The 14,001-nt window shown below is 41.7% G+C and overlaps 1 protein-coding gene across 1 annotated transcript in view; it reads left to right on the top strand.

The window, feature by feature from the left end:
• TMEFF2 (transmembrane protein with EGF like and two follistatin like domains 2) overlaps positions 1–14,001 on the top strand; it is a 169,588-nt gene that overhangs the window by 8,364 nt on the left and 147,223 nt on the right. The window contains exons 3-4 of the mRNA XM_005306818.5: positions 1,400–1,529; positions 5,138–5,164. Coding sequence (XP_005306875.1) covers positions 1,400–1,529; positions 5,138–5,164 — 157 coding nt within the window. The remainder of the gene's footprint in view (positions 1–1,399; positions 1,530–5,137; positions 5,165–14,001) is intronic.

The following is a 14,001-nucleotide window of genomic DNA, read 5'->3' as shown; positions in this document are numbered from 1 at the left end:
GCAAACAGGCACATTTTAATCAATAGTTTAAAATCTTAGAACTGATGAGCTGTGGGCTAGGAGAATAAAGCCTTTGCTGGTATGTTTATGAAAAAGAAGGTGGCACAGCAGGCCTGAGAATTTTAAGAAAATATAATACATAGGGAAAATGTCACTCATCTTGGATCAACCAAAATGTCACTCTGACAAAGTCTGAATAATTTCCTGGCTATATCCCTGTGTGGAGGCCAGAAATTAATTCAGCTCACGCATGTGTTAATCATTTCTGTAGCCATTCGTATCTAGGCAGATTTCAAATTCATATTGACATCAGTTTCATACTGGATATCACGTGTATTAGCACAACATAAGACACTCAGCATAAGACAGCTAAATTGATGGTATGACTTTTTAATTTTTATGTGGTTTTTAAACAGAGGTGATCTTTTGTAAATAATAATCTTGATTATTACTTTTGTTATAATTAAACAATGAGGCATATCAGGAGTATAGTAATCATGAGATAATCACATCCCAGGCATAATTATCAGGTACAGGGCACATCCAAGTATCTCTAATACCTCAGAGTGTGATTATCTTATGATAACTACACCCTGTAGGTTGCCTAATTTCCATTATAAAATGGAATTATTTTTATTAAAATGAACAAGCGGGGGAAAAAACTTGTTCTTTTTGTGATGGAGGAAAATAAATCTGATAGTTGACAATACCGAGCAGAAGTTTCAGCTGAGCTGATAGAGTGTATATTATTTAATCTCTGTTCTTCAGTCTTGTTGACTTTACATGCCTTGTAATTCTGGCCCTGATGCCCTCACCATGAAATGGAGAGCTGTGAACTCTAGGAAATACTGTAACAAGAGCTTGTTGAAAAAATGTCAACATTTTTAATGAAAAAAGGGGACACATCTTTGGTGAAAATTTTAACAAAACAATCCATCCTGTTTTCCAATCAGTTCTAATTAAGAGAGAGAGTGTGCATGCCTATTATCCTCCAATGGGAGTGGGAATGCATGCATTGCCATACCAGATAAGACCAGACGTACATCTTGTCTAGCATTCTGTCTCTGAATAGCCAGCACCAATTTCTTTAAAGATATATGAAAGCCCATAGTGGACAGTTATGGAATAACTAGCCCATGTGGGAAGTTTCTTATTCACACCTGTCAGTTAGAGTTCAGGTTTTTCCCTGAAGCATGACTGTTTAATATCCCTTCAGGTTTTTTCCTGTAGTCCTACTAATAATGATAGATTTGAAAAGAATGGAAGGATCAGGCAGTTTCTAAGCTCCTCTTGTTTTCATGGTGTTTTATTTTTTGACTGGGGGATGGGGGGATGATTTGGCACAGTACCATTTGGTGGTTGTTACTAATTACATTCTTTCTTTTTCTGCATTCATTAGTGTAACAGCGACTATGTGCCGGTGTGTGGCTCCAATGGCGATACCTATCAGAACGAATGCTACTTGAGACAGGCTGCCTGCAAGCAGCAGAGTGAAATACTTGTGATGTCGGAAGGATCATGTGCAACTGGTATGTATAATACTCCGTTTGTAGACTATATTGAGAACTTGGTTTGAAACCAGATAAAATAGCTTGCATATCCTGATAAGGACTCTTTGGATTCCTGGCGAATTAACTCCAGATGAATAATTTACCGTATAGACCTTAAGCAGCTACTGTCATCCATTCCTTTTAAAAAAAGATTCTTGACATGATTTTGAGGAGCAGGGCATAGAATAGCATTTTTGTTTTAATATTTATCTTGCATTCTGCCATGTGGTGTGCATTGTATACAGATATCTAGTGTGAATATATGTAACTGGACATAGAGATTAAGTTAACCTAGAACACTTTGCTTGTGTCAGTGGCACTCTGTAATCTGGAGGGGATAGCCTATGAGTGTTACTGCATATGGTAACTTTCCCATAGGCTTTTTCTTGTATACTTAGGATTAGATCCCCAGATGGTATAAATCAGCATAGCTTCAGTGACTGCCATGGAACTATACTGATTTATAGTGGCTAAGGTTTTGGCCTTAAACTTTAAGTTAAATTAGTGAGATTGTGCAATGGCCTTCTCTGTATTTCTTGGAAGAATTCATTGACTATTATTTCTCAAGGCACCTTTCTTTGAATCTGGGCACTGTGAAATATTTGTAGCTCTCCTATATGTAACATACAGAAAGGTGAATGAGCACAATCTGACATGAAAACTGACTTGCTCTGTGCTGGAGTTCTCAATGTTTTCCTTTTGTGTTCTGTACTCACTGGAGGTGGGCAATCAAGTTAACTTGAAAAGAAGAGAAGGATCAAGTCTTTGTTCCTTGAGGGAACTCTTTAAATTTAAAGCAGAATTTTTCAGGTTAGGTTAGAAGAGTCAATAAAACGTGTGTAAGAAAAGCTTTCTGTGCACTGCAGCAATCTGTGTTTCTTGCACCTGAAGAAATTTTATTTTCTCTTCTGTAAACTATGCTTCGTCTGAGATTGCTACCTAAGATTTTTCAAGGGGAAAAGTACATTCTGTAATGTTCTTTGTCTACAAATTGGTATTATCTGGAGTTCAGGCAGGCAAAGTCTGTTTTGGCAGAAGAGTTTCTTTTAGGACAGATACTGGGCTTTTTTCATCAAAAAGTTTAATAGAATAATTCCACTTCCTTGCTGCATCATTTCTTAATCTCTCCCATTATTTGTAGTAGTCACTTTGGAGACATCCTCTCTGATGCTAGAGGTGCTCAGGGAGGGAAAAAAACTGGGATTCCTGAAGTCTTGAACATTTGGTCTCTTTTCCCTCCGAACAAAGACAAGGCTTTTATCAATTATGGACCTGATCTAAAACCCACTGAAGTCAACGGGAATCTTTCAATTCGCTTTGTGGGGCTTTAGATCGGGCCTTATCGGAGAGTGCTCTTTGCTTTTCTTGGGGCTTTTGGGGAGTTACTGGATCTCTCACTGGATGTAGGCGGAGAGAGCAGAATGTGAATCACAAAAGTACCCCTATTTCATCATGCTGAGAGGAGAGTGCTAAACCAACTGGTTTGGAATCTGCTGGATTCCCCCCAAGGGTGGTGTAAGAGGGACCAGTGCAATCCCACCCTACAGTGGAGGGAATGTCACTAAGAACATCTGGTGAGAAAGGGAAGATCGTGAGAAAGAAACCCCTTGAGGATGGCTAGGTGGAGTCTGGATATGAATGTGTAGAAGGAGAAAGGAAAAACATGGAGCTTCTTCCTCCAAACAGCTGGGAAGTGCATGGAGTACATGAAGGGGAGAAAGGCTAGTGTTCATCTCTTCCCAGCTGCCAGGCAGGGGAGGGAGTGGGGGAGCCTCTGCTTTCCAGAAGCCAGTAGTGGTGTGAGATTGAAGAGACCTTCCTCTCACCAAGCAGCTGGCCTGGAGAGGGTGTGTAGTGGGGAGTAGGTTGGAGAATCAGATTAGGAAATATGGGTTTGCAAAGGATGCTAGGCAGGGGCGGCTCCAGGCACCAGTGCAGCAAGCGCATGCCTGGGGCGGCAAGCCGCAGCGGGCGGCCTGCCAGTCGCCGTGAGGGCGGCAGTCAGGCGGCCTTCAGCAGCATGCCTGCGGGAGGTCCACCGGTCCTGCGGTTTGGGTGGCAATTCGGCGGCGAGTATGCCGAAGTTGCAGGACTGGCAGATCACCCTGAGATCACCCGCATGCTGCCGAAGGCCGCCTGACTGCCGTGCTTGGGGAGGCAAAAAACATAGAGCCGCCCCTGATGCTAGGTAGTAGAGCACCATCATATTTTATTCCCTATTCCAACCACTCATTGCCCCTGATGTTTATGATCATACTATGAAAAAGCCCACAGTTTCAAGATTTAGCCAGCTAAAAAACCAACATAATTGAGTAACGTGGCTCATCTGTTTGTTTAGCAAGCTGCAAGATTTAATTGGTAACCCACTGCTGTGGCAAAAAAAAAGTCTTGTTAATCTGAAGATTTTTTTTTTTATCTGAATAATGATGGAGTTTACAAACTGACTTAGACTAACAAGATCTGACCGTAAATAAATTGGGATTCAACTCTTGATATACAAACAGAATCACAATCTTGCCTTTGCAATCTCTTCGTTTGCCTTTCTAACTGCCTTTGACACTGAGCAGTGCTTGCGAGTTGAGCTCTCCGGTAAAAAGAAGCTCTTGATAATGTAACTTTCTCTTTTGCTTTCATCAATGCCTTTATTATATTAAACTGCTGAAAATGGAGATAGAATTTAGATTTTCTTTTAGCCAGACATCTCTCCATTTGTGTGCATTTTTACACATTGATTTCTTAAGAATGCTTCTCAATGAAGTTCTTTGCTTGATAATTTCATGTAGCTGCTCTTCCTAAAACTGGAAACATAAACAGTCCATCTAAATTTCTTCAGGTTAAGTTGAAGGATTTAAAGACCAAGCACTTGGTTTAACAAGCAAGTAACCATTAGGAGAGTCTGTAATTCTGACCTTTCCTTTAAAGGATTAAACTAATTATTTCAACTGACAATGTTCAATGTTACTCTGAAAATGTGTGTGGGGGAAAGAGGAAGGAAAGATTAGCAATTTTATGAAAAAGTTTTGCTTGCTTACTAGGTATTCATTATAAATATTTCCTTTATTTATTACATAGGCATTCAGTTTATGGTAGGAATACTGACTCAGTGTTTGTCATTAAACATTTCTGATATTCTTACATCTATAAAGCTCTTTGATTGTTATGACTATATGTGACATTCATTTTTATATGTTCCAACACTGAATTAAAGTTTTTTCTTTTTTTTAAACATGGCGTGTGTAAGGGGGGAATGAAATTGCACAGTAAAGTAACTTTGCAAAACTGTTAATCACAAAGCTCTTGAAGAAGACGGTTTATCAGTCTCAGCAAATGAGACAGAGACTTAGGAGAACATTACAGCACTCCTGTGCTTGGGCTTTTTCTGTCTTTTATGGAGACTTTTAAGAAAATTCAGACATCAGAAAGATGGCTTGAGCGAACCATGTAAAGATTAGATCTCTGTAATTTACCCAGGGATGACATTAAACGTAAGATACACCCTGATACATTTAACTGAGCAGTGTTGCCTTACATATTCATAGATCTTATTGTCACATCTGAATATAAATTTCATTGTGTTTTCTCTTCAGATGCAGGCTCAGGATCTGGGGATGGAGGTAAGAGTCCTCTTTTAATATTACTCTGTCTATCTAGAAACACAAGGTCTTTCTCCTTTCTGTAGTGTAAGTGGATGTGCTTTGCAGTTTTGTTGTAACGCTATGTATTGTCTTTTATTTAGGTTTTTCTGAAGTGACATTTTGCATTTTAGTCAAGCTGAAACCTCATAAAGACCTGCCGTTTTCTAGGGAAATTCAGCAACCATATTACTTCTGAGAGGATTCTGTATTATTTATGAGTTGTACTAGGTGCTCTATCTCCATCTGCTGTTTCTAGCACACTCATTTATTTTAAGTTTAAAATAATATTTCTCCTGTTTTTAAAACATGAACGAAACCCCCTGCGTTGTCAGTCTTCCCCCTGGAGGATTCAAACCCAATAATTTGCAGTACTAGAGAGCATTCTTGTAGTAGTTATGAAGCAGAAATGTCATTGGTAGGAAAATGATGATGTGGCTTTAAATGAAAACACAACAAAACCTCAGACTCTAACTACTTACAGGGACAGTGTTAAACATTTTAGGCCTTTAGTTTAGATTTTGTTTTTAAAAAATGGTGTGTGGTGATTTGTTAGTTAAACATTTTTGAGTTAGATCATAGATCTTGTACACAGTCCTCCTGAGCAAGAGACAGTGCATAGCTGCAAAAGAGGCTCTGGGACGCACTGTGCCCAAGGGGACGTCTATGCTACAAACAGAGGTGTGACTGCAACACACATGGACATACCCAAGCCAATGCAACATGCAAAGCAGCATGGGCTAGACAAACCTGCCCAGGACTCCGGGTAGATACTCGAGAGACTAACCCAGGCTGTCATGGCTTCGCTGCTATTATTCTTTGTGCGACCTAGATCAAAGCTAGTCCAGGGGTTCTGCAGTCCTACTTTGGATTGCAGTGTAAACATCCCCACAGAGAGAAGGACAACGCCTCCCAAGCACCCTGGCTGTGGTAGGGCAGGGTGTAACAATGCTGGTTCTGGCGGGATCCAATTGAGAGTGCCAATTCAGGACAAATTGCTTAAAGCAGGGCAGATACAGCCAAAGGCCAGGGTTTCTGTGCCAAGGCAAACCAAACCAGCCAAACAGAGAAGACTTCGGTTTTACCCCACTGGCTAACCACAAGTCACACAAGCAATTCCCTTAGACGCTCCAGTTTCCCAGTAACACCACCAGTGCCACTCGTTATGAGGATGAATGGTTATGAAAACCAGTACCCCAGTAAAAGAAAAAGGTTCTCTCGATCCCAAAGGACCAAGCCCCAAACCCAGGTCAATATACAAGTCAGATCTTACCCACAAATCACACTGTTGCCAGTCCTTTAGAATCTACAATCTAAAGGTTTATTCATAAAAGGGAAAAGATAAAGATGAGAGCTAGAATTGGTTAAGTGGAATCAATTACATACAGGAATGGCAAAGTTCTTGGTTCAGGCTTGTAGCAATGATGGAATAAGCTGCAGGTTCAAATCAAGTCTCTGGAGTACATCCACAGCTGGGATGGGTCATCAGTCATTTGTTTAGAGCTTCCGTTTGTAGCAAAGTCCCTCCAGAGGTAAGAAGCAGGATTGAAGACAAGATGGAGATGAGGCAGCTGCCTTTTATAGTCTCTTGTCATGTGGCCCCTCTTTCTTTATTCCAAAGACAAGCATTTGGGCACATGGCAAGAAAAAACCTTAGAATTCTGTCCATAGGCATGTCCCTGCATACCTTGCTGAGTCACAAGGTGTATCTGCCTTCTTTCAATGGGTCAGTTGTATAGCTGATGGCCGTTAATGGGCCATCAAGCAGGCTAGGCAGTGCTGACACCAAATTGTCTGAGGTGTCACCCAGAAGCATAGCACAAGTTTGAAATACAGACAGTATAGAGCCAATAGTTATAACTTTTAACTACAAAAATGATACATACGTAAAAATAGCATAATCATAACCAGCAAACCATAACCTTGTCTTAGACACCTTATTTGACCCTGTATACAAGATTTGGTGCCGCTACAGGACCTTGGTTGCAACAATGATCTATACGGTTCCAGTTCATGTCAGTAACGTCACCTGGGGATCATTACTTGACCAGATTGTGACTAGTCCTAACACATGGTGCATAGGAGAGTGGGGCCATGGCTTCGTCCCTAGGGAAGCATAGGGTGCAAAACCCCTGTATTCCTGCCCCACTGCCACCCACCTCAGCACTCAGAACAAATATCTGAATAGGCCTAATGTGAGCGTGCAAGGAGAGAAAACGTTGCTTTCCTCTAGTCCCCTGCATAGTCACATCGGGGCTAGTCAGAATTTCTCCCTAAAACAGTCCCCTATGCTGTTGGAAACCTTACAGAATTGTGCTAGTACAGGGACTGTAACAGGGTGGCTTGCCCCTTAAGGGCTGGTGGCCTGGGATCAGCCAACCCTGTTTCTGAAGGAGCCACCTCTGTTGAGCCACCTTGATGGGGTCTCCTGGAGGACAGCTGATTCCCCTACAAAGGGCAGCAGGAAGCTGGAGACGCCTCGGAAGCTGTGGCAGAGAATGAGGAAGACTCTGGCACCAGGGGTTTAAAGCTGAGCTCCAGCCTGGTAAAGCACAGGAGTGATGACTGTACTGGCACCCAGCTCTGAGAAGGAGGGCTGGGGACTTCTTATCTTAGAGAAGAGAGACACTGAATGGGGGGCTGGGCCCAGAGGGCCAGACTGTGTCAGGACTAAATCAGTTGGACCCCAGGAGGGGACCGTTTTGTACCTTTGATGGGTGATGTGCAGTTCTTAAGAGGCCCTGAAGAGTGACCTCTGGTCATGAGGGGGTGCTGTGGAGGCAGCTGCCCTGTTACAGGGACCCTCCAAATCTTACATGATGTGGATCACAACTTAATAGTGAGATTGTCTCATGGACCAACCAGGCTGCATTCATGACTGCAGGGATGTCATTTGATGGGATTTAGCCGTTACTTATGTAATTTATCAGGTGGTTTATGAGGAGGTGAGCTAACATCATAGGACCTGCCAGCTCTCTGTGGCTCACCAGTCTAATTATGTTGTCTATTCCATGTGAAATACAAAACAAGACAAGATCACCTAAGACAAAAAGTAAACCAGAGGTGCCCCCCCCCACCACAGTTGATTTCAACAGGGACAGGGTTTCACCCTAGATAATTTTAATAATAATGCTTTGCACTTACAAGTTTTGATTCTCCTCCCACACCAGTTTTATACTGTAACTACACTGAGTTGAGTGAACTTACACTAGTGTAAATCCGGAGTAAGAGAGATGGAATCAGACCCCTACACTTCTTTTCACCCAGAGATGCTTATGTAAAACCCTTTTAAGCCCTACACACAGTAGATAAGACTAACCATGCCATTGGCATGTTATTGCCTCATGTAGTCTGAAATGTATTGTACAACTACAGAAAGCCAACTGAGCCATGGACATTAAGTTGTTGGGTTAACTTATAGTGAATTAATTTTTTCCCCTCAACCATTGGTTGCCATATCACAAGTAAATTGGCATTTTTTAATGGTTGTCTAAGTTCTCTTCTTCCGTTGCCCCAACTTCTGGAAGACAAAAAAAATCTGAATTTTTAAAGTGTAATTTAATTTCACTTTCAGTCAGCTAAAGTTTTATTTAAAAGTATAGGAAAGGAATTACATTTATCGACTAATGTTCATGGTTTTAGAAAGTGACTACTAATTTTTGGGTGCCTCCATTTTTGCATAGCCAACTTGAGGCACCTTATAAAGTGGCCTGACTTTCAGATAGTAGGTACTCCGGATTTTCTAGAAGGCCCCTTTTAAGGTGTCTCATGGTGGGCACCCAAAAAAACTGAAACCTCAAAATCTCTAGTCACTTCTGAAAATTTTGCCCATATATTTCTGTCTTGGCAGAATCTTTTTACAGCTGGCTACAGAATGTGGATGAAGTCTTCAAAAGTTCATAGAAAAGAAGGATTTCTGATTCATACTGTATATTCAGTACTTACAATTTTACTTAAGTTGGGCTTTTCACACAAATGATATGTAAGTGATTTTTCAGATGCAGAGTCAAATGAAATTAATGTTTTTTATATACACCCCCCCCAAAGAAAACAGATATGATTTGAAGATTGTTTATAAAAAATATAGAGAGAACAAACTTGGCCATTCTCCTGAGGTAGTGAATTCAGATTCAAAGAGCAGAACAAGCAAAAACATAACTTCCAAACAATTTGAGTTTAAAAGCAGATGTTCACAAAAGACAAGTAGAACAGAACCTCAGGGCCTGGCTAGGCAGGTAGTAGAGAAATAGACCTGTGAAATAGACGGGATCAAGCTGGAGCATCCATTTAAAGGTCTACAAAGCTGCCTTCTATAATACAAGATTTAATAGGCAGCTAATGTAGTTCTCAGAATACAGAAGTATATTAATGTGCTTTGAGAAGCCAAACCTAAGTCAAGTAAACACTCTCACTACATCATTCTTTACTAGGCAACATCCTGTCATAAAGGCTACAACAAATTCTAGATTTCATTAGAGCAGGGCTTGAAAAATCCACTCAATGGTGATGAGTGGGAAGTTTTCCTTGCCAAGTGTGAGAATTTAGTCATCAACTACTGCATAATTTGAGCGTTCTTGCAGGGCCGGCTCCAGGGTTTTGGCCGCCCCAAGCAGCCAAAAAAAAAAAAAAAAAAAAAAAAGCTGTGATTGCGATCTGCAGCGGCAATTTGGCGGGAGGTCCTTCGCTCCGAGCAGGAGTGAGGGACCGTCCGCCGAATTGCCGCCGAATAGCTGGACGTGCTGCCCCTCTCCGGAGTGGCCGCCCCAAGCGCCTGCTTGCCAGGCACCAGCCTGGAGCTGGCCCTGCGTTCTTGATTTGACTTAAACTTTTTTTCTCTTATGGTTTTGAAAATAACCTTCCAAATGTATTGTCAGTATTGTCTTCCCAAGTCTGCAGACTGGCAGCGCAGTGACTCTCAAGCTACTCATAGACTTGCCAATCCGCAGCAGAGTGCAATAAACAGTTAGTCAGTTTCATTGCTTCCACTCCTAAGACTCCAAGCATCAGCAAATCTGTATTGTGCCATTGCTGCCTGTGACTTTGGGAAGCGTATGAGCAGCAAGAGCGGCAGGTGCTGAAGATATTTATGGGGAGGTTGAATTTTTAAAAAGGGGCTGGAAGGTGAGTAGAGTAGTGGAAATCTCTTCCTCAAACAGTAACCAGGAGGCTCTGGAGTGGGCTGCATAGATTAAAGTGCCTGCTCCTGTCTAGCAAATGGGGATTGGGGAGCTGCAAACTTATCTGACACCTTCTACTCAAAGGCTAATACAACAGATGGAGACACCAAGATGGGTCCAGGGAAAACACCTTAGCAGAAATCTCAGCATCCTACTCCCTCACTTTTCAGCACTGGAGGTGACAGGGGAGAGTGTTTCTTACAAGGACTTTACTGCTTGTGTTCCTCAATGCCTTCATATCGACCTTGGGCTGGTAGGTTCAGTCCAGCTATTAGGGTGTCTGGTGAATTTTCCAAACCCTGCAGACACAAGGCTTGACTCAATCAGTAGGGGGCACAAACACACATCACCCCTAAAATGTTACTGCCTGGTTAACAGGAGGAGGCTGTACTCTCCCTTCACAGTTGGATTCAGTGAGCTCTCCACTGCATAGTCCCTTAATGACTTTTATGGATTTTCCATTTGGATTTAGGGTGACCAGACAGCAAATGTGAAAAATCGGGACGGGGGTGGGGGGTAATAGGAGCCTATATAAGAAAAAGACCCAAAAATCGGGACTGTCCCTATAAAATCGGGACATCTGGTCACCCTATTTGGATTTCATGTACCATTAACATCCCCCAAGTCTGCTCCTGACTCCCTGCTGTGTGAACCTGAGAGGTGGCAGCTCCTGCAGAAGCCATGTTCCAGAAGTAGTGGGGAGAGGAAGCTGTGCATAGAAACAAGGCCTCTGCCAGTGTCCTGAGAGCCATGGGATTCTTATGCTATTTGAGGTGTAGGGGCCCACACCCCCTGACCATTCATGGTTTGGAGAACCCAGTGGAATGATGAACACACCATCTGATGAAACTCAGTTTCCTGCCCTTATGGGAAAAGCTTCCTAAAAGGAAACATAAAGGTATAGAATTAAAAGCCACCTCTACATTTTGATCGTGGATCATGGAATAGGGGATGGAATTATTTAAAAAAATAAAATAAACTGTACTCCGGAAGGTGCAGTGTCAATCAAATGCAGAGGGCTAATCAATAAAAAAGAAAAAAAAGAATCTTGCTTTGATGTGAAAAACTTCATATGCAGAATTCTGAAAAAGAATAATTTAAAGAGATCCCACTCACTTTCAATCTGTTATTCTTTAGATGGCTGACTCTTTTTCGAACCCAAAGTAATCCCATTTATTTGTCTTGAAATGCTTCACAATGAAATCTTGCTTGTTTCCTAGCTTCTTTAAAACAGCAACAAACTCAAGAGGGAATATTTTTATTATTGTTCGTAATGTACTCGGAACAGTCTCACCTTGATTACTTGTTTCACTGAAATTTCGTTTCCCTTTCCTTACCTCTATTTACAGATCTCGCTGTTGCTCAGCTTCCCTTCCTAATGGATAACTAGCTAGTCAGGTACCTGTATGGCCCCATTACAGCAGTATCCGAGTATCGACATAGAACTAATTTCAGGGCCCAGCTCAATTTCTATTGAAATCCTGCTGACTTCAGGGGGAGTTAGACAGGACCCACGTCTTCCACACCTCTCATCCTAGCTTGATTTTATGTTTATTATGGTTTAGGATAAAGTCGAGTGAAGAAACCAAGTCACTTACTTAATCAATATCCTCATTACTTGTGTTTCAATAGCATGTAGAGGCTCTAATGGAGATCAGGGCTCCATTTTTCTAGGAAGCATGTAGATGCAATCCCTGCCCCATACAGCTTATAGTCTTAACAGACAAAGGTTGGAAGGAAAAACAGCAGCACAGAGAGGTGAAGTGACTTGCCCAAAGTCACACAGCGGCTCAGTGGCAGAGCTGGGAATAAAACCTAGGTCTCCTGAATCCCAGGCCAGTGCCTTATCAGTTGAACCATGCTGCCTATCAATAGGCCAGGGGGTTGCCCAAATGTAACTGAGCAAATAATTGGACCTACATATTATTCTTAGGATTGTTCCTACTTTGTCACCCCATCGTGATTAATCATGAGCGCACTCTCTCTCCCCTGTCATGTTGTTAGTTCATTTTTTTTTGCTTGCTCCCTTGGGAAAAACTGAAGTTTTGGGGGCTCATTGTAGGCAGAGAGTCCACTGACACACATCCAGCTTCAGACCTGGGGCCCTGACTTCCTTTTCCTGCAGGTATTGGAGGTGTCAGGGTGTGTGTTATAAAACTGTTCAGAAGAGCAGGTAATCCCAATGCACTAACCCAGGCTTCTTGTCTCAAGCAAAATAGAGAAAGAGATTAACCCTTTAAAACCTGAATATTTGACTTATTTTAAGGCCAGTTGTCATGCAGCAAGTTATGGTAAGAAGCAGTTACACTTAGCCTCATGTATCATCTTTTTTCCCAATAGCCAAACAGTTACTTTGACCTGATTACATTTGTATTTGTCTGTGTTCTAATTTGGTATGAATAACTGCTAAATTCATCAGTGCTGTTCCTTTTATACTAATTTTTTTCCCCATTCTGCTTTGTTGAAAGATAGATTGATAGGCAGGGCTATGCAGAACATAATGAATATTGTTGTAAACCCCTTCCTCGAAATATCACTCGAGCCACAATACTCTATAAAAGCTGGAGTGTCCATTGCCTGGAATTAATCAGTGTATAAATGTGATACTAAGACAAACACACAGTATATATGTGAGAGTAATGTGAGTGGGCTAATTTAAACTACAAAAGCAAGGGAATTGAGATTTAAGACTGAAACACCCATCCTTTTGTGCCTGGGTGTTGTAGATAATAAGGTACGCTATCATGTGGCCTGAGAACGTTTGCTGATCTTGTGTATTATATATAACTGTAGTGCATCAAACAGGGAGTTTTGTGGCTTAAGTTCATTTGGAGTATATTTTTATGGCAATATCAAAAAGATAAGAAAATGTAGTGAGTGTAACGCAAGAGTGATTGGTGATGTGACTGGGAATATTTAAATCTTAAGTGACCAATCTGAATGGTCAGTTTTCATTATCTAATTTTTTTTTTTTTTTTACTGTGTTAACCTCTTTGTAATATATGTGTATAGCTTAGGGTACAGCTTTCAAAGGCACTAATGTCCCCATTTTCAGAAGTGACTTGGGTACTTAGGAGTATAAGGGGTTGTCTACAGGAACAATTAGACCATGACAAGCTGGGGTGTGAATCTACCCCACAGTAGCCTGCCGGGGTCTAACTGTCTGCGTGCACCCTGCTGCTGTGTGCTAGCAGTTTGTTAGAGCTCTTTGAGCAAGATCAGAGTGTTCTAAGGAACTGCTAATGCACATGCTGTGCACACTACCACTTATGCCTTTGTTGTTCGGGGGAGAGGGGGCGAGGACGATGGGGGGGGGGGGAGGGGGGGACTGTGTTTTCTTCACACCCCTGAGCAACATTTTGCCAACATAAGTGGTAGTGTAGACATGGCGGTAAGCTCCTAAATGCCTAAATCACTTTTGCAAATGGGACTGAGCTTCCTAAGTCACTGAGATGCTTTAGTACATTTTAACCTTGGCTCTCTCCTGCTCCCCCACTCTCCCTGCCATGGTCCAAAACCCTAGCGAATATTCCCATACTCTCTCCTTGACTTAAATGTGTAACTCCCATTATATTTTAACTTGTTTTAACTTTGGACATTGGCAAATATTCTTTAAACTATACCGTGTTTCATAGACTCATA

This window comes from Chrysemys picta, chromosome 11 (genome assembly GCF_011386835.1).
Source record: "Chrysemys picta bellii isolate R12L10 chromosome 11, ASM1138683v2, whole genome shotgun sequence".
Taxonomy (NCBI): domain Eukaryota; kingdom Metazoa; phylum Chordata; order Testudines; family Emydidae; genus Chrysemys; species Chrysemys picta.
The sequence above is the reverse complement of the archived record's forward strand: the minus strand, read 5'-3'. Positions and strand labels throughout refer to the sequence as shown.